The 20,831-nt window shown below is 40.3% G+C and overlaps 1 protein-coding gene across 1 annotated transcript in view; it reads right to left on the bottom strand.

The window, feature by feature from the left end:
* Nucleotides 1-230: 230 nt before the first annotated feature.
* Nucleotides 231-20,831, bottom strand: part of LOC127788419 (PHD finger protein ALFIN-LIKE 1-like) — a 58,551-nt gene continuing 37,950 nt past the window's right edge. The window contains exons 3-5 of the mRNA XM_052316652.1: nt 8,831-9,053; nt 946-1,066; nt 231-792 (exon numbers count right to left, since the gene is read on the bottom strand). Of these exons, the coding sequence (XP_052172612.1) occupies nt 541-792; nt 946-1,066; nt 8,831-9,053 (596 nt within the window). The 3' untranslated portion in view covers nt 231-540. The remainder of the gene's footprint in view (nt 793-945; nt 1,067-8,830; nt 9,054-20,831) is intronic.

The raw sequence follows: 20,831 nt of genomic DNA, 5'->3' as shown, positions 1-20,831 counted from the left end.
TATATAGAGAGAGAGAGAGAGAGAGAGCTGCATGTGGCCCTCTTGACACAGTAGACCACGTGAAAGTGGTTCTAATGTTACCTGATGAGCTGAGGATGGATGGATGGATTACAGAAACAGCAAAAAACACAATAATATGACTCCCCAGGGCCAAAGCCATTTTCCAATTTGCAACACTTACTAGTTTGCTGGCTTGCCGAGAAGTTATGTAATAACATGACCATTTCCCGAGAGTGTAACTCCCACACAGTAAGTTTCTTATAATTCTTCAAATATATATGTTATGTTACAGAGTGACTGCCATTCCTGGATGCATTATGAGTCCAACCCTGCACGTGAGCATGGCATAGAAGGCCAAAGCCATGCCATTTCCAGAGATTTATAGCCTATAAAGAAGCATCCTAATGACACTTCAATATTACAGATATATATATATAAAATGAAAGGTAATATTTTTCTGTACTAGTTTGTCAGCCACGCAACATGAGCGTTCCTCCCTCCCTCGTGTTGTTCGGATCTTATGTTACTAATACCACTACTCTACTGCCTGCCCTTCTTGATGCTGCAAGATGGGCATTTGTATTGTTTGATGGTCTCTGCTCTGGCTGGTGTAATTTTCACGCACTTCCCATGGAACCACCTCTCACACACATCGCACCCAATCCAAAACTCATCCGCGTTATAATTTCCACCACAGCTCCCACACTGCGTCTCACTGTGTTCATCTTCTTCCTCCTCATAACTCTCATCAGCTAGCTTCGAGTTGCTTTTCACCTGTCCATCGCTTGATCTCTGCATAAACAGGGCACGTATTAACGTATCAAGAAAGAATGGTAAGCTGGTTATGATAAACAAAAAGCAAATCCAAGTGAAATCGGGAGGGGGGAATTAAATACTTCGGGAAGAAACAAATGCAATTCAATTCTGATCCTTTTCGGCTCTTACCTTGGTGCTGCCACGGGATTTGCTCCCACTATCGGCATTTGGCTTGTCTTTCACAGTCTTCCTTTCTGTGACGACTTCGAAAACAGTGGGCAGATCATTGATCAAGCCAAATAGATGCTTCCTGTACAGCAAAAGCATGTGAGTTCTGATGAACAAAACCTGCCTTGGTATACAAACTCCACCTCTTTGCTTGAGGAGCCAAAGTATCAAAAAATGTTTCGCAGGCCAGAGTCCTGTATGGCCACAACTTCGACTGAAATTTCTTTAAAACACTCATTTGAGCCATAAGTATGAGAGACTACTGAACTTAATACCAATCATTACTCAAAACAAATAATAAATATACAGGGTATCAAAAGCATCGCAAACCTACGTACCCAAGTATACGTATAACATATACATATGGCCAGCTTAAAGTAGTTCCAGTGGGCAGTTGGGAAAATGAAAATGACGTTGGCAGCAAATATTTACCTCTTGAACAGTCCCAAAGGATTGAGTGTCATCCTGACATAACATTCAACTGGATTCCCAGCCTAAGTGATCCAATATAACAACTAAACAAGAAGCTATTAGATCCAAAAGAGAGATTACGATGTTCTGGTTTAGAAGGACAGAATATAATCTATCCACAGATGTTTCACAATTTTTCTATGACAAGTATTAAATCAATCTACTCCTTCCCTCCCTTCTTACCAACAAAAAGAAAAACAAGATTTTCCTCTTGGTTTAATTTTTAAACACCATTAAGCTTCAGTCACCCATGAGATAAAGTACTGACCAAAAGAAAAAATAATATAATATAATGATATAACAAATGAAAACCAAAATAGTAAAGGAATCTAAACAAACAGACAGAAAAAGGTGCCCCCTGCGAAGCCCCCACTTTGCAAGGGGTAGGGGGAAAGTAAAATATCCAGCCTTCCCTTACCTTTTTGCAAAGGGGCTGTTTCTATAACTTGAACCCATGACCTTCCGGTCAGAAAGAAACAATCTAAGCATCATCCTCAATTAGAGAAACACAAACATCAACATAATTTAGCTTTTAAGCTCCATTGTTACCCAAAGTTATACTCTAAATGGAAAGGACAACACTTTTTCTGTGAAACAAGGGATACTAATCTAACATCTCCTCTTATCACTCAAAAGAATCAGATGTTCCACAGATGGCAATACTGGTGATACTCAAAGGAATCAGATACCCCACAGGATAAAATAAAGGTATGCAGAAACATCTGAAATGCTAAGGGGCTGTTTAAAATTGCTGTGGGAAATTTCCATTTCACTCCATTCCAGTTGAGTTAGGAAAAAATTGAAATTGAAAAGGCTATTGATTTTTCTGTCAGTTGTCAAAAAAAAAAAGGGAAAGAAAAACTAAAAATGTGCTTGATTTTCAAAATTTGTGTTCATTTTCTTTTTCAGAGTTAATGATAGAATTCGAAAATTCAGGTAGAAGATTTTAAAAAAATTAGAAAATTCGAAAAAGTTTAAACTGGAAAATTTAGAAAAAGGGAAAAATTCCCAAAATTTTAAAATGAGAAAAACACTCAAAAAAATCTCAACTATCAATTCATTAAATATTCTGAAAATTTGATGAAAATAAAAAATAATAAAAAAGGGAAAACAGTGCCTGCTTGCTAATTCAACAATATCACAGGGAGGAGAGAGAGAGAGCTCACTGAACCCGATCTCTATCCAGTAAGCCACAATCTGAGTCCAGCAACCCCAAATCTGGGGTCGCTGTGTTCTCTCATTTTCCTATACATATTTTATATATATATATATATATAGAGAGAGAGAGAGAGAGGAGGGGGGGGAGACGGTGAGAAGAGGATGGCAATGGCTGATGAAGATGGAAGAGATGATGGATGAAGATGGGCGGTGGTGGCCAACAATGATAAAAGGGTTTAAAAGATGGATGATTTTCTGGCCAACAAGAAGGAAGATGTTCGAATTTTCTCTAGCTCTTCGATTTTGTTGTAGAGATGGAGAAAATGGAATGTAGAGTTTTTGATATGGGTGGGAATGTGTTTTGTTTCATTTTGTCAGAAATGAACATGAAATGGGGTTTGAAGGCTTTTCAGTTTTTTGGAAACATTTTGGAATTTGTTCTGCTTTTTTGGAATGAAAATTGGTGGCCAAACAGATTTCCATTGCAAAATCATGAAAACAAATGGAAAAAATGGAAATGAAAAGGACTTTGAACAGGCCATAAGCAACCAGGTACGGCCAGCTTTATCTGTTATATTACCCTCAACGTCTTTCCTTTTCCTGCTTATAATGTGCGTCAGGCAATAACATTAGGCACTAGGTCATACATTACCAGGTTCTTCTGAAATCAAAATTGTGAAAAGAATTTGAAAATAAACCACCCAACAAAAGGGATTTTTGTGACTGGGTTCAACATCCAAAGAACTTCTCCAACAGAATCAAGTAGATGGATATTCAATCCATATAGAAAAGTAGAGCAATTAAATTTGTATATGGAAAAGAAAGCACATGCTGACCAACCTCCCACATAGAAAAAATGTAAACACCCAAAATCTTAGGAGATAATTATGGAAATACAGGAACATATAGTAATGGTAGACGGAATATAAAAAAAAAAAAAAAGGAAAGAAAGACTAGAAGGAAAGAAAGAAAAAAAAAGGAAACTGTAGGAAGTAGGGAGAACAGTGAAAAAAACTCTTATTCACTTAACCATATGCATGGGAATGCATTCCCTATTAATAGGGAAGAGAACTACAACCATTAGGAGACAATAAACAAATGGAAACATGATGTACAAGAAAATAAAAGATACACAGATTGAACACTCCCCCTAGTGAATATCGATCATTCCCAGCTTGCTTACAAGTTCTTTAAACTGCCTGAGAGATAAACCTTTTAGTAAGCAAATTAGCAAGCTGATTTTTAGAGGAAACAAAAGACAAACAAATCTCTCCAGCATCTAGCTTTTCTTGGATGAAATGGCAATCAATCTCAACATGCTTAGTGTGATCATGTTGCACCGGATTGTGTGCAATGTTGATTGTTGATTGATTGTCACACATTAACTCCATAGGACAATGACCAAGTATTTTCAAATCACTAAGCATAATTTTCAGACAAAATAATTCACACAATCCAAGGGCCATTGCCCTAAACTCTGATTCAACACTAAACCTGGCCACAATCCCTTGTTTTTTGCTTCTCCATGACACTAGATTTTCCCCCAAAAACACAATAGTCGATAGTAGACCTCATATCAACAAGTGAACCACCATAGTTAGCATCAATGCATCCCCTAACTTCCAACTTCTATCCTGACTTAAACAATAGACATTTTCCATGTGTTGATTTCAGATAGCACAGAATCCTTCATACAACTTGCATATGCTCTTCAGTGGGACTATGCATGAACTGACTCACCAAACTGACAGCAAAAGCTATGTCAGGCCTGATGTGAGATAAGTAAATAAACCTTCCAACTAGCTTCTGTTATCTTCCCTTATCAACCAATGGACTGTCACTTGGTCCTAATTTTAGGTTAGGATCCAAGGGAGTATTTGTTGCCCTACCACTTAGCAATCCGGTTTCTTCCAATAAGTCCATGGTATATTTCCTTTGGGAAAGAAATATATCTTCCTTTGAGTATGTAAGCTCTATTCCCAAGAAATACTTGAACCTACCAAGGTCTTTGATGTCAAATTCTCGAGTTAGATTTCCCTTTAACAATTTCTGCTCATCCCTATTATTGCCAGTAACAATTATGTCATCAACATAAACAAACTTTGAGATATTGAAGTACTGTCTAAAACACTTGCAGATGCTCTTTCCTAGGATCATGCATAAACTAACTCACTACACTAACAACATAGGCTATATCCAGCCTTGTGTGTGATAGATAAATTAGTTTCCCGACAAATCTTTGGTAGCTCCCTTTATCCACAACACTGCCTATTTCTTCTTTGCCTAATCTGTGGTTTTATTTAATAGGAACATTTGTTGATTTGCTACCAAGCTTTCCAATCTCACTTGAGTAAATCTAGAACATATTTCCTTTGAGAAACAAATATTCCTTGGTTGGAGTAAGCAACCTTAATCCCAAGGAAATATTTCAATTTTCCCAACTCCTTAATCTCAAATTCACGGGCTAAGCAATCTCTAAGGCCCTTATTTTCAGTTTCATCATTCCTAGTAACAGTTACATCAACATAAACAAGTAGGACAATTACCTTACCTCCCTTGATATGTTTAATAAACAACGTATGTTAAAAGTTTGCCTAAGATTAGTCCTAAAGCACTGAAATATCTACAAATCAGAAGAATCCAAGCTGAATTAAGCCCAATAATTCAAAGTAGTTAGAAGTTGTAACAGTAACTAGCATTAACAGTAACTACCAGCTTATTTCTTGTAAAATCTGCCTCTATACTTTATAACTAGATGGCTAGATTGAGTCTTTTTTATCAATGTGTCAATTTGTAATCGTGTACTGAGAGAGAAAAGTCTAGCAGATAGCCTTTGCAATCTCCAAGTGATAGCTCAATCCAAAGCTGTGAGTATGTCCTTGATCTTTTACGAGACACAGGAAAAATGGGTTGCAAACAATCTAACATTCCAATTGACCCTAATCACACAAACTTGGTGAAGCTAAGAGAGATAAAGACACAGACAAAGAGGCATATCAAAGGTTGGTCGGTAGGATAATTTACCTCTCACACACGATCGAATATAGCCTATGCCATGAGTATAATGAGTCAATTCATGCATGAACCCAAGGAACTTCACCTGCAAGTAGTTTATAGAATCTTACATTATATCAAGGGCACTCTAGGAAAGAGAATTTTTCAAAAAAGGGGGCAAACTCACTCTAGAGGCCTACACTAATGTAGATTATGCAACCTCAATGATTGATAAAAGATCTATCTCGAGATATTGTACTTTCTTGGGTGGAAACTTGGTTACTTGGAGAAGTAAGAAACAATCTATCATGGCAAGATCAAGTGCAGAATCAAAATTCTGAGCAATGGCACAAGGGATATGTGAACTATTATGGTTAAAGATTATTTTGGAAGATCTAGGACTCAAATGAGAAGATCCTATGAAGCTCTATTGTGACAATAAGTCGGCCATTAACATTGCACACAATTCTGTGTAGCATGACCGGACAAAACACATTAAGGTGGATCGACATTTTATTAAAGAAAAATTGGACAGTGGTCTTATCTGCACACCTTATATACCAAGCGAATCATAGCTAACTAATGTTCTAACTAAGGAACTCCATAGTCAGGTCTTTCACAAGCTTACAACCAAGCTGGGAATAGACAATGTCTATTCATCAGCTTGAGAGGGAGTGTCATGAATCAAGGTTGTGGTCATGTGTGTGGTTGGTCAAATATTATGTAGATTTAAAGGTTGTAATTAGGATGTAATCATGTATATATTACTATAAATAGAAGATTACTCAATTAGGAGATTTGTTTTCATAGTTAGGTAGACATTCCATATTTTTCCACATATCGCTTCTTGATCCTACGCCCGCTTCGCATCTTCCTTTTGGTCTGTCCTCAAGTCGCAATCACTGGGATCCAGCTCGCCCAGACCTATTCTCTGCTTCACCTTCAAGCGACAAACCAGAATTGCCCAAGCTTCCGTCAAAAGTCACCCTTAATCACCACCAAGACCAATTGTCAAGTCTAGATTCTTCTTCGTTCAGCTCCGATGTAACTTAATAGATGTCGCAAGAACCCAACCCAAAATTCTTTATCATCATCAAGACCAATCGGCTAGTCTCGATTCCCTTTGTTTGTTCGGCTTTGTTGCACTATCTTGCTAGTCGATTCTCACAATCTTGATCGTTGCTCCTGCTCGCGTCGGAAAGCCTAATCCTCACCTTGAGTCGCCCACCGCCAAAATCGTCTTTACCCACAATCACACTCCACCTTGTTGGTCGTCTGTACTCCTATAATTACTCTTGTTTGTTCGATTTAATCAAATCAACAGACCCACTTGCCACATTGGTATCCACTGTCATCGAACCTAGCACCTTCGCCTTCAATTTTTGACCCAAGATCATCCAACTTTGCTTGTGTGTTAAACATGTCACGTTCGTATCTACCGTCGTCAGACATGCCTCGCCGTGATGGCTCCCGCCAGTTACTCCACAACCAATTCATCCGACTCTGATACCACTTGTTACAACCCTAGGGTTTGCTTAGGGTTTGAATAGGAAACTAGGAAGAAATTGAAGATGAAGAAGAAGAAGAAGAAGAAGAAAATGGAGGGAGGAAACAGAATAGGAAGAGGGAGAAATTGAGAAGGAAAGGAAAGGGTTTAGACGGACAAAGAGGAAGAGATAAGAGAGAGAAAAAACAAAATGATTCATTTAATTAATCAATAGCCTCTCTTTCTATACCCGCAACCGCAAGTCTCTTATAAAACCTCTAACAACAAGGTGGGAAAACACATAAACACAATCTTTCAATTGATCCTTTCCTCGATGTTCAAGTACATTGCTCTATAACTAGAGCATAGACTAAGGACTACAACACAGAGGCAAAAGGAAACCTTAAGGAGCTATGACATTATATTGCCTAAGCTGCTAAGCGCACAAAAAAACATTCATATGTGTAGTAAGGTACTTAAATAGTAAAGTGTTTAAATTGACAAAAAAAAAAAAAAAACTTAATAAATATATTTAACATGAAAAGAGTATCATATACTATATATAAGACTTTTATAATAGTCTCAAATAACTTCGAAACTTGCAAAAAAATGGATAATTTTCAAACAAACATCTTTGGGATCTTGGAAAAAAAATTGTATTTCTAAGTTTGATATTTTTCACTTCTACTTAATGGAACACATTAAGAAACCATTTTTAATAGCAATAATAACAATATTACAAAAATACTAAACAAAAAATAACACTTCTAAAATAAATAAATAAATAAATATTTAATGTATTATAAAGCAGATAAAGAATAAACAAAAACTAAACTAATTGCATAATGTAATAACCATCAATAGCCCAAAGATAGCAACAAGTTAGAATTTCAGAGAGAAGAAACGTAAGAGTATAGCAGCATCACTCAGACAAGTAAAGAGACAATGAGAGAGGGATTAGACTAGCAAACTAGGAGGTTAATCACATGCCATCATGCGCTATGGGTTCATCGACAAGTGACTTCACTTGTCAGAGCCCCTCAAACTTGTGAGAGCTCTGGCCAACCTCCAATAACTCTTCATCTTCCATCAGAAACCTATGCATTTCTAGGAATCTTAAGTCATCTTCTTTTTCAAATATATATTTAATCTTATTAAGATCTGATGACAGCTGTTTCTCATTAAGGATTCCATAAAAGCAGCCACACCAAAACACAAATTTAAACAAATCCAACAATTCATATTCAAAGAGTGCTTTATAGTGCTTCACATCTTGGATAAAAGCGCAAGTAAAGCACACTTTGAGTTTGATCAGCTAAAGTTGCTGAGCTTTGCCCACTAAAAGCTCTAAAGGGGTCCACTTTGTGCTTTGGGCTTAAGCACACTTTTTAAAACACTGGACTATAATGGCCATAAATATACTTTTCAGTATCTCAAGCATTGTAATTGAGCATGAAGGTGTCAAGGAACCAGATATTGATGCAATTATTAACTGAAATTCTTAGAATAACAAGTTGTGCTTGCAAACCAACAGACTGACCAGTGACCAGAGAAATTAAATCACATATTGTAATATTTTGGGCAAACCAGCAATGTGCTATCAGAGAAATGAAACAAATGTTACTTTATTAAGCACACGAACCATAACATAAGAGGGAGAACAAACTAATAAGTCAAATTATTACCCAAGAGAAAAAATCAACTATAAGTGAAGAAATCAATACAGAAATAGTTTACCTTTCGTTACGGTTAAACCGTGCTCCAAGATAGAAAGCTACAGAGAGCAACCAACAGTCACTATGCACTGCAACCAGAGAAAGCCAATCTCTGCGGTCCATGCCATCTCTAGCAAAATTGATCCCAAGTGCAGGCTCTGGAAGCTCTGGTGGAACTTCTTCTGCTGGAAGAGTGACTTCCCAAGTTTGATTTGGATGTCCATACAGACACAAGTTCTCTTTCTCTAAAGGCAAAAAATAGATCAAGACAAAAATGGTGCATAAGAACAGAAAGATTATCCTGGCAGTGGGAACGAAAACACTTGACAGTTGAAGGAAAAATGAGCACTTTAGTAGTTGATCTGGTCCAAGGGAATAAAAAATAGTAACAATTAACCAAATTTATGTAGTACAGTTGCTAGGGTGAGTTGACTTTGTCAACGATGAGTAATTGATCTTGTCTTCCTTCTCGAGCAAGATCAGATCACTTGATTGGTTTTCTCTCTAAATGTATTGTATATTTCTAGAAGATAGGTGGCTGTGATTTCTGTCTAAATTTTGTGGTATCCTAAATTGCATAGGTTTACAAATCTGAATTTGGAAACTTTCCTATTCTGTTATAGAAACTTTCTAGTTTGATAGGCAGCCCTGTACATAAATTCAGTTATCCCTTCAAAGGGAAAAAAGATTGAATACTCTTTCATGTCATTCTTGACATAGTATCAGAGCCTTAGGACTTCAGTCACTGTCTTTTGCGACTATTGTTGTGACCTTCATCAATCTTCTTTCATAGGACAGTATGTCCAATACCCACAATCCCATGCTGGATTCGGCTGATTCCAGCAGTACAACGAAGGTTCCATTTGCTGGAAACAATGGTGTAGGCTCAGGAAGAGAACTACAGAATATTCAAGTGTCTTACTAGTTCAATGGTAAAAACTACTTGAAGTGGTCCCAGCTGATCCGCACGTTTTTGAAGGGAAAGGGGAAGCTAAACCATCTTCTAGGAACTGGTCCTAAGGAGGGCGGATCCATGTTTGCAGCATGGGATGAGGAGGAATCTTTAGTGATGTCTGTTAGGCTCGGATCAGATAGTAGGTTTCCTTCCATAAATTTGGAAGGAAGGGATATAGGTGGGAAAGATTTAAAGGAAGGGATAGGGAGAAATTCAGAAATTGAACGAGAGAAGAGTGAATTGAGAAATGAGAGGGAAAGGAATTTGCGGTATAATCCTCACATAAAGCGCCATGCGCGCGCCTGGCGCTTTTAAGGAATTTGAATTATTCCTTTACTGTTTTATTACATCAATGCCACTATTTGACTCTAATTATCATCACACCCTTGGTCTATGACAATTCCCCCCCCCCCAAAACATTTCTTGTCCCCAAGAAATTAAAGGAGGCTGGTTATTCTGGAAAACTGTTGTAGGAGGTCAGGGAGATACTCCCACGTTGTGTTGTCCGAATGTAGATGAGATCATTGCACAAGTACTTGAGTCAACGGTACAATGTCGTTGTAGATCACTCATTTGTCCAGCACTGCCAAGGGTTCACCCAACTCCTCTATCGCTTCAAGTGGTATTGGCAGTGTTCTACTGGCTACCTCCATCGGTCCAACAGACTTCTTCAGAAGAGAAACGTGGAAAATTGGGTGAAGTCCTACTCCCTCAGAAGCTGTAGACAGTAAGCTACAGGTCCCACCTTAGCTAGAATTTTGAATGGTCCATAGAACTTGGGGTTGAGCTTAGATATTGGGCCTTTGCAGAACAAGTGCTGTTAGAACCTTCTGAACTTCAAATAAACCTCCTCTCCCTCTTCAAACTGCCTTTCTATTCTATGTTTATCCGCCAGCTGCTTCATTCATTAACTAGCTAGGGCCAGTTCTTGCTTGATGGTTAGTACAGCTTCCTGTCGATTCTTCAGAAATAAGTCAGCTGACGTTTCTGTGAGAGAGTAATGCATTACATCCAAAATAATAGGGGGCAAATAACCAAACAGAGCCTCGAAAGGGGTTCGTTTGTGTGCGGTATGATAGTTGGTGTTATACCACCATTGTGCCAGTGCCACCCACCTACTCCAGCTTCTGGGTTTGGAGATACACAGGCATCTAAGATAGGTTTCAAGACATTGATTGACTTTCTTCGTCTGCCCGTCAGTCTTGGGATGATATGTTGAAGAGAGGTGCAGCTTGACTCCTAGCCCTTGGAATAAGGTCTTCCAGAATTGGCTGGTAAAGACCTTGTCACGATCAAACACTGTCGCCTTAGGTAAGCCATGAATTTTAAAGACTCTATCCATCAGCTTCCTAGCTACTTCAGTGGCTGTGAACGGGTGAGCCAATGTGAGGAAATGGCTGAATTTGGTCAATTTGTCCACCACCACCAGTAGTGTGTCCGCTCCCTCAGATTTTGGTAATCCCTCGACAAAATCCATTGAGATCAATTCCCAAACTTGGGAAGGTATTTCCAACAATTGTAGGAGGCCCTGGATAGGGTATTTGCTCATGTTTGCACCTTTGACATGTAGTGCATGCCATGACAAACCGGGTCACGTCTTTTTTTAATCCTTTCCAGTAGAAGAGTTGTCTGACCCGCTAGTAAGTTACATCGAGTCCGGAGTGGCCACCAATGGGGGAGTCATGCAGGCTGGAGGATCTTCTTTTTCAACTGGTGGTCATCCCCAATAACCACTCTGTTTTGGAACCTCAATAGTCCCCCTTTGAACTGATAGTTCAGGTTAGAAGTGGCCTTTACAGCGACCTTAGTGAGTAAATCTCGGACCCAATGAGTCTGATCATAGTTGTGGGTTATATCTTGCACCCAATCTAAAACTAAAGTTGAGATGGCCTGGCAAGAGGTTGAGCCTTCCCTCCTTGAAAGAGCATCGGCCGCTTTATTCTCTTTTCCTTGACGGTAGAGAATGATGAAGTCAAAGCCCATGAGTTTGGCGATTCCCTTTCTCTATAACGGATTATGCACTCTTTGGTGGGATAAGAATTTAAGACTATCATGGTTTGTCTTAATAGTGAATTTCTTGCCTTCTAGGTAGTACCTCCATTTTTCCACAGCCATTAATACTGCCAGCAACTCCTTGTATATATGCTTAGCCCCATGTGCCTTGGGGCTAGTGATTGGCTTAGATAAGCCACAGGGCATCCTTCTTGGCTAAGCATAGCCCCTATACTCGTATCACATGCATCCATTTCTAAGATAAACTCCTTGGAGAAATCTTGTAAGGTTAGTGTTGGGACCTGAGTCATGGCTACCTTAAGAGATTCAAATGCTTCCTCTGCTTCCAGACCCCAAACGAAATTATACTTCTTTAATAGATTAGTCAGCGCCTTGCTAATCATCCCATAGCCTTTTATAAACTGTCTATAGTACCTGGTAAGGCCTAGGAAACCCCTTAGCTCCTTCAATGTCTTTGGCCGTGGCCAACTCTTCATAGCTTCAATTTTGTGGGGGTCGGTACTAACTCCTTGTCCGGATATGATATGGCCCAAGTATTCCACCTTTTCTTATGCAAATGAACATTTAAACCTCTTCACATACAATTTATGGAATCTAAGGATCTGAAATGCTAGCTTGAGGTGTGTTAGGTGTTGGGCTAGGGTGGGGCTGTATATGAGGATGTCATCAAAGAATACCAAGACAAATTTATGCATATAGAGAGCAAAGATGTGGTTCATTAATGCTTGAAATGTAACGGGAGCATTAGTTAGGCCAAAGGGCATTACTAAGAATTCGTTATGTCCTTGATGGGTTCTAAAAGCAGTCTTAGGGCAGTCAACTGGATTCATTCGAATTTAATGGTAACCGGAGGTCAAATCTAGTTTAGAAAAAATGGATGCTTTGGTTAATTCATCCAGCAAGTCTTCAATAATGGGGATAGGGAATTGATTCTTGATGGTTAGTGAGTTAAGTTGTCTATAGTCCACACAAAACCTCCAAGTACCATCCCTTTTCTTAACTAGGAGGACTGGTGAGGCATAGGGGCTTTGGCTAGGTTGCACCAGGTTTTTGGACAGCATTTCCCTTATTAGTTTTTCTATTTTTGCCTTTTGTATAAGGGAGTATTGGTAGGCTTTTAGGCTTACGGGTTCACTAATGTATTTAAGGTGAATGGAGTGATAAAGGATTTGATGGGGTGGAAGGGTTTAGGGAGTGGCAAACAGATCCTCAAATTCCAATAGTAAATCGTGAATGGGTCTCAGAGGATGTACCTGGCCATTCTCCGCTTCCAAGGACTTGTCGCTATGTGAGACATGCTTTTGATCTCTAGTAGCCTTCCCCCCAACATCAATCGCGTAAATAGAGTGTAGTTGTCCCACGGTTGTACTCCCCTGTTCTAGCAGATTTTGAATTCTTTTTCTGGATACAACCTTACATTCCCCAGCTTCCTAACTACCATCCAAGGTTACTTGTTGGCTCTCCTAGTTAAATGTGACCTCCAGGGTGTTGAAATCAAACACCAAAGGACTTACGGTCTTCATCCAATCTACCCCTAACACAACATGACACCCTCCCAGTTTGAGTATTCTCAAATCAGCCGAAAACTCATGCCCACTCATTAACCACTTGAATCCTCTGCACCTGAGTTGGCTTACCATCTTGGTCCCATTAGCTATTAGTACTGAAAGAGGAGGCGTTTCTTGTAGGTTGCACTGCAGACTGTGGGCCGTTGTCTCATCAAGGAAGCTATGAGTGTTATCACTGTCGATCAGCACAACTAGACTCCTTTTTCGGACCAACCCCTTCACCTTAATGGTCCTACCAACTGCTTGACCTTGTAGAGCATGCATGGAAATTTCACCTCCTTCATTCCCTTCAAGAATCTCGTCATTGGCCTCTATCCCTGCTTCCTCTTCTTCACCTTCCTCCTGTCCTTCCATAGCTAGGAGGAGTTTGTTACACTGATAACCCTGCTCATATTTCTCTCCACAACGAAAACATAAGCCTAACTGTCGCTTTTGGTCCACCAATACGTTCCTGGGCTATACGATAGGCTGGATGGTCTTACCCACGGGTCCTCCTCTCTGCCATTGTGAAGTATTACCCCTGTGATACCCCCATTGTTGTGCTCCTCCCAGTTGTTTTTGAATGATAACCTATGCCTCCTACCAAAGGTTTCCATCAATAGCTCGTGCAGACTAGCTTGTTCAGCTACTTGGGCCACTGTTGTGGAAACAACATCTTAACTGTCAACCTAATTAATTCCTCCAACCCACTGATAAAGCTTGAAACAAAATATTCTTCATCTAGGTAGGGATGAGACAATGAAAGTAAGGCCCTCAACTCCTCAAATCTAGTTTGGTATTCCTCCACCGTGCCATTTTGTTTCAATTTGTTAAACTCCTCCATGACATCAGATTGGGTCATCTCGCCAAATCTTCGGCACAATTGACTAACAAACTCCAACCAACTCAAATCCAGCCTACCATGGCTCCAAGTTTGGAACCAGGCATCCGCCACGTCGTCTAAGTAGGAAGCAGCCATACATACCTTCTCCTCTTCAGCAACGCGATGCTAATAGAACACTCGTTCACACCGGCGTATCCACCACCTCGGTTTATCCCGATCAAAGGCCAGAATCTCCATTCGCGAACCAGAATGGAGTGGATTGGTCCCTCCATAGTTCTGGTAATTCATACCTTCTCTGAATTCAGCTGGATCTCCGCCACCTCCAGGCTCTAGAGGTCGCAGTCTGTTTATCAATGAAGTCAAGATGGGTGCGGAAGACGTCCTTGGGGGAAAATCCGTTGGCAAATTGACGTTCGGCTGCCTCGCAAACATGCTCAAAGCCACCGTCAATTGCTGGCTGAGTCCAGCGAATTCTTCCCGAATTCCGTTCACTGTGCGATCCAGCGAGTCCGTGTATTCCGATCTACTCCGATGCATCTCCTCCTGAGTGTGTGTCATTCCTAACTCTGTCTTTAACTGCTAGGAGAATGAATAGAAGTTATTGCGTGGTAGGATACCAAGGCATTTGACCACATGACCGAATCTACTGCTATATCTGAGAAATTTCAGATTAGAGACAAGGATTTAACCATATTGATGGCAAATGGTACAATATCCTTAGTTAAGGGAAAAGGCAATGTTTGTGTTGCTGGTTTACAACTCAAATCTATGTTATATGTGCCCAACCTAAAATGTAGTTTACTATCTATGAGCAACCTAACTAGGGATATGGATTGTATTGTAACTTTTTTCCCTTCATATTGTGTCTTTTAGGATAGATCCTCGAGAAAAATGATTGGCAGTGCTAAGGAGAAGGATGGACTTTATTGGCTATCTGATAACAAGGCTTTCCCTAGTCAAGCTCCTCCTAGGTTCTCTTACTGTTAGTTCAAATTCTAAAATTTTGTTATGGCATAAACGTCTTGGTCATCCTAATTTTTCATATGTGAAACACTTGTACCCAAATTTATTTATCAATAAAGAGAAGTTGGTACTTAAGTGTGATCATTGTATTCTTACCAAACAAACACATAGTACTTATCAACCAAACCCATACACTCCTAAACCTTTCCACTTGATCCATAGTAATATTTGGGGACCGACTAGAGTCCCAAACTTGAATGGTGTTAGATGATTTGTAACCTTTATTGATAACTATACAAAAGTATGTTGGGTATACCTAATAAAAGAAAAATCTGAGGTGTGTGCAATTTTTCAAAACTTTCATAAACTCATTCTAAACATTGTTCAGTCCTCTATTTGTATCCTTAGGACTAACAAGGGCCGGGAATATTTTTCTTACTCATTCACTTAATACCTTACTACCAATGAAATCTTTCATCAAAGCACTTGCCCCTATACTCCTCAACAAAATGGGATAGCTAAGAGAAAAAACCGACATTTGCTTGAGGTAGCTAGATCTCTCATGTTTACTAGTTCTACTCCTAACAGGTATTGGGGGAAAGCAATCCTAACAGCATCTTATTTAATCAATAGGGTGCCTTCCAAGGTTCTAAATTATCAAACTCCATTGCACAACCTCATGTCTATTTTTCCCCATGTTCGAATTCTCAATACTCTCTCTCTCAAAGTGTTCAGGTGTGGTGTATGTCTATCAAACCAGCCTTAATCATCATAAACTGGAACCTAGGCCAATCAAATGCATATTTATTGGATATTCTCCTACCCAGAAAGGATATAAGTGTTTTTGCCCTACATCACAAAAAATCTTTGTTTCCTATGATGTAACCTTTGTTGAAGATGAATTCTATCACTCAAGTACTCCATTACAAATGAAAGAAAATCACTGGGATCCTACCATGCCAATGCCTATTACATTACCAATTTCTTCTCCTCCTCCCAATGATAATCCTATTCAAATAGCTACAACTGATCATTCACAGCTAGCCATTTGAACCTAACAACCTTAATTCATCATCTCCTCAAGATCCTCAACCCTCAACAAAACTAGGGGTAATTGATTCAGGGGAAGATCTGTGCCTAGAAAAGCCAATAAAGGTTTACTCAAGACGAGCTAAACATCAAACTCCTCAACTCGGCCAACCGTTAGAACCAAGGGGAGGTCCAACAAATAAGGAGGAAAACATTGCAGCCAACAGTGATTTGAACATCCCTATTGCTCTTAGAAAAGGGAAAAGGTCGTGTCTTAAGCATCCAATATCAAACTTCTTGACATATTCCAAATTCTCTCCTCAATTCATGGCATTCACTACCACTGTGGATGAAGTCACTATACCCCGAAATATTCATGAAGCATTAAAAAACCCTAAGTGGAAGGAGGCAGTGATGGAAGAAATGCGGGCACTGAACAATAATCACACTAGGGATATTGTAGATTTCCCAAACAACAAAAAGAATATAGGGTGCAAATGGGTGTTTACTGTCAAATACAAATCAGATGGAGGTATAGATCGATATAAAGCCAAGTTAGTTGCCCAAGAATTCTCTTAAACCTATGGGATAGACCATGAGGAGAGTTTTGCTCCAATAAACAACATATCTAGCCTTTATCCCACTATGTGGGGTCGGCTACATGCATTATAGACTTCCATATATTTCTGTCTTTTGTCATATCTTCATTTAGGGCTATACATTTCATATCAAACTTTAATGTCTTTCCCAAAATCTTCTTGGGTCTGTCTCTGCCTCTACCTCTTTTTTTAACTAATTGTTCTATTTCATCAACTCTCCTCACAGGAGCGTCTCTTAGTCTTCTTCTCACATGATCAAACCATCTTAGTTTAGTCTATCTCATCTTCTCTTTGATTGGCACTACTGCTACCTTATTACAAATAATTTCATTTCTAATTTTATCTTTTCTTGTATGGTCGCACATTCATCTTAGCATTCTTATCTCAGCTACGCTCGTCTTTTGCTCATGCTGGTATTTGACTGTCCAACATTCTGAGCCATACAACAAAATTGCTCTTATAGCTGTCCTATAGAATTTTCCTTTCAGTTTTAATGGGATTTTACCATCACATAACACTCCCGATACATTTCTCCATTTTAGTCAACCTGCCTTAATTCTATGCGTGACATCCTCGTGAATTTCTCCATTTTTTTGAATCACTGATCCCAAATATTGAAAATGGTCTTCTAATTTTATTATAACATCATCCACTCTTGCATTCTTACTAAATTTACATTCCATATATTCTATTTTCCTTCTACTTAATTTAAATCCCTTAGATTCTAAATTGTTTCTCCACAACTCAAGCTTAGTGTTCACTTCCTTTTTTGTTTCATCCACCAACACTATGTCATCTGCAAATAGCATACACCATGGCACCTTTGTCTGAATGTGTTTAGTGAGTTCATCTATTACTAAAGCAAATAAGTATGGACTTAGTGCAAGAGTAACTATACATGTTAGAAAAACCAAGTTAGAGAGAGAAGCTCTCATCCGTGGGCAAGGTTCCTTCACTAGTAGTTGCTTGGGGTGCTGATTTGAGTGCATTTTCAGGATGTGCTCCACCTCCACTGTGTAGGTATTGTGCTATGATCTTCGGTTCATCTCAGTGCTGGGCCACTGTGCATCATCTTTTGGTGGTTTCTCCGTGTTTTCTCCTAATTTGTGGTTTATCGCGACTGGTGGATTGAGGGCCCCGGCTTCCATTCCACTAAAGCGATCTGTGTCGGCTGGGTTTCTATCTAGTTTGCTAGCTAACAGAGTCGTCGTTCAGGATTTTGTTGCTGCGGAAGCGATTGGGCTCGTTATTTTGTTGACTCTGGTTTTCCCGCCTTCGGGGTTTTTGAATTTCAAAGGTGCTGAAGCGTTTCTCAAGCGACTTAATGGTTGTCCCTACCTGACCCAGGCGTCGTATCTGCTTCTGTTCTGCATTTATTCCTTAGCATGGGCAGGAGGAAACTAAAACCCGCCATAAAGGAGAATGCTCCATCAGTAGAGGAGGTGTTTAAACGGTTTGGGGTGAAAGCATCGGTCTGAAGGTCTCGGGCTAGTGATGTGAAGCAGGCAACTGCAGATAACCCAAGCTCATCGAAGAATCCATCTGTGCGGGCAGTCCCGACGTTGGGTCCCTCTAGCGACCCTCTGGAGGCTCAGTATGTTCTGGAACCGTACTCACCTAGCGTATCCCAGACGCTAGAGGAGGAGGACTCCAGTTTAGAGTCGAAAGAAATCCTGCAATCGGATGGGGATCGAGCTCCATCCCTAATGCCAGATTCTTCCTCTGACAACCAGGAGATAGATCCAGTGAGGGTGGCTCAGGAAGGTTTCCACTCGATGGGTGATCAGGTCGTCAACCAGTGAGATCGGTCTAGTCAGTTGGAGAATGTCCCAACATGCAATCTGGAGGCAGCACCTAAGGAGCCAGAAGAGACCAATCTAAGCATCAAGGCTTCAAGTAAACCCACTGCTCCGTGGGTTGGCCTCTTCAAGGACAATAGAATGCAGTATCGGGGCCTTCCGTTGCCAGCATTCACGATTTAGGGTAACCGAGCTGTGTTGGAGCTTCAAGATGTTGATGAGGTTGATAAAGCTTGGGACTTTTGTCTTGTGGGCTTCATTGCTGGGAAATTCCCAGGTAAAGAGGCTTTGCTTAATCTTTGCGATTCATGAAAAGTAAAGTACCAATACTTGGCTCACTCAAGTGGTTGGCATGTCTTCAAATTTCCTGATGTTGAGTTGAGAGATGAGGTGTTGCAGAAGGAACCATTCTTTGTCTTTGGGCGTCCCTTGTTGCTAAAAAATATGCCCTCGGATTTTGATTTTGATGAAAAGATTCCTCTTTCAGTTCTAGTGTGGGTCCCTTTTCCGAACTTGCCCCTTTGTTGTTGGAGTGCAAGGGCCCTGGGCAAAATTGCTTCCATTGTTGGCAGGCCCATTACCTCTGATAAGTTAACAGCCACAAAGGAACGGATCTCGTTTGCCTAGGTTTTGGTTGAAATTGATCCATCGAAGGAGCTGTCTCAAGTGGTGGAAATTCATATGCCTTCAGGGAAAATAAGGCATCAGAAAGTGGTTTATGAGAATGAACCGAAATATTGCTCTGTGTGTAAGGTTCTTAGCCATCTGACAGTGAGTTGTAAGAAGAATGGCATTCATGTGCAGTCTAGGGGTGCTGTTGGATCAATCGCGCGTGGTCCTCATGCAGGAGCCGAGAATCAGGCTCCTGTCTCGAGCACCATCGAAGGGACCTCAAAGTCTATGGGCCCACCCCTCCTAAGGATAAGCCCACAGGTGTTCCTCCAGATGCCTTGGGTAATTCCCATCCTAAGGTCCCCAGGGACTCCAATTAGGATGGTGTTGATAAGGTTGTTGCTGGGAATGATGATGCTGGTCAGGTGGGTGCAAATAGAGGAGGCACAATGAGTTCACATAATGCTGCCTCAGGCTCTAAAGAGGTGGACTCGGATGGCCCTTTTCAATTGGTCACGTATAAGAGGAACAGAGGTGGTAAAGGTGATGAGGTCTTGGAGGATCAACCGAATGCGGGCCATAAACCTCGGTCGGAGGTATTGGAAGGTAACTTGTCTCTTTCGAATACAGGGGTCCCAAAGCTTAAAGGCCCTAATGTGCAGAAGGCTATTGTTCAATCAAAAAAGGATAGGATGAAGAGCCAAACCCTTCCTTCCCCTCCATGAAGATTGGTTGCTGGAATATCAGGGGTCTAAATAGGCCCCTGAAGAAAAATGGGGTGGCTAGCCTTATGCACCTTAAGCAGGTTGTATCATCGGTATTCTTGAATCGAAACTCTCTCAGTCCAAGATTGGCTCGATTATGAAAAACAAATTCAAAGGCAGGCTAGAAGTTGATAACTTCCATTTGCATGATGCAGGAAGGATTCTAATCCTTTGGGATCCAAACAAAGTGCAGGTGGAGCTTGTTGATATGTCTCCTCAAGTGATCCACAACGAAGTTAGTTGTAAGGTTTCATTTATCTCTTTCCATATAAGCTTTGTGTATGCGTATAACTCAGTGGTGGGCAGGAGGCCTCTATTGCTTAATGTCAGGGAGTTTGGTGCTCATTGCTCAGGCCCGTGGATTTTGTTGGGTGATTTTAACTGTGTTTTGAGGGAGGAGAAATGCAATGGGCTTCCAATCTCTGGGTATGAAATCAAAGACCTATATGAATGTTGTGTTGATTTGGGGCTTTCAGATCTACCTTCCACGGGGTGCTTCTTTACATGGTCCAATAATCGGGTGATGTCTAAGCTCGATAGGGCCATGGCTAATAACTGCTGGTTCTCGGATGGGATTTATGGTTAGGCGGACATTTTGCATTCGGGGTGCCTTTTTTATCATTCCCCCAGCATTGTATCCATCCTTAGGCCTCCAAGACCTAAGCTTAATGCATTTAAATTTTTTAATATGTGAACCTGTCATGAGGATTTCTTCAGGTTGGTTGAATCGGAATGGCAGCTTGGTATTGCAGGGAATAAGCAATTTGAGTTTTGTAGGAAGCTTTATCGGCTCAAGCAGCCCTTGCGGTCTTTTAATCGGATGCATTTTAGCCACATCTCTAGTAGAGTAGAGAATGCTGGTCGTGAACTTCTTGAGGCTCAATCTTCCCTGCAGATT

Source organism: Diospyros lotus, chromosome 13 (genome assembly GCF_014633365.1).
Source record: "Diospyros lotus cultivar Yz01 chromosome 13, ASM1463336v1, whole genome shotgun sequence".
In the NCBI taxonomy this organism is placed as follows: Eukaryota; Viridiplantae; Streptophyta; class Magnoliopsida; order Ericales; family Ebenaceae; genus Diospyros; species Diospyros lotus.
Note: the sequence above shows the minus strand (reverse complement) of the source record. Positions and strands in the feature narration are given on the sequence as shown.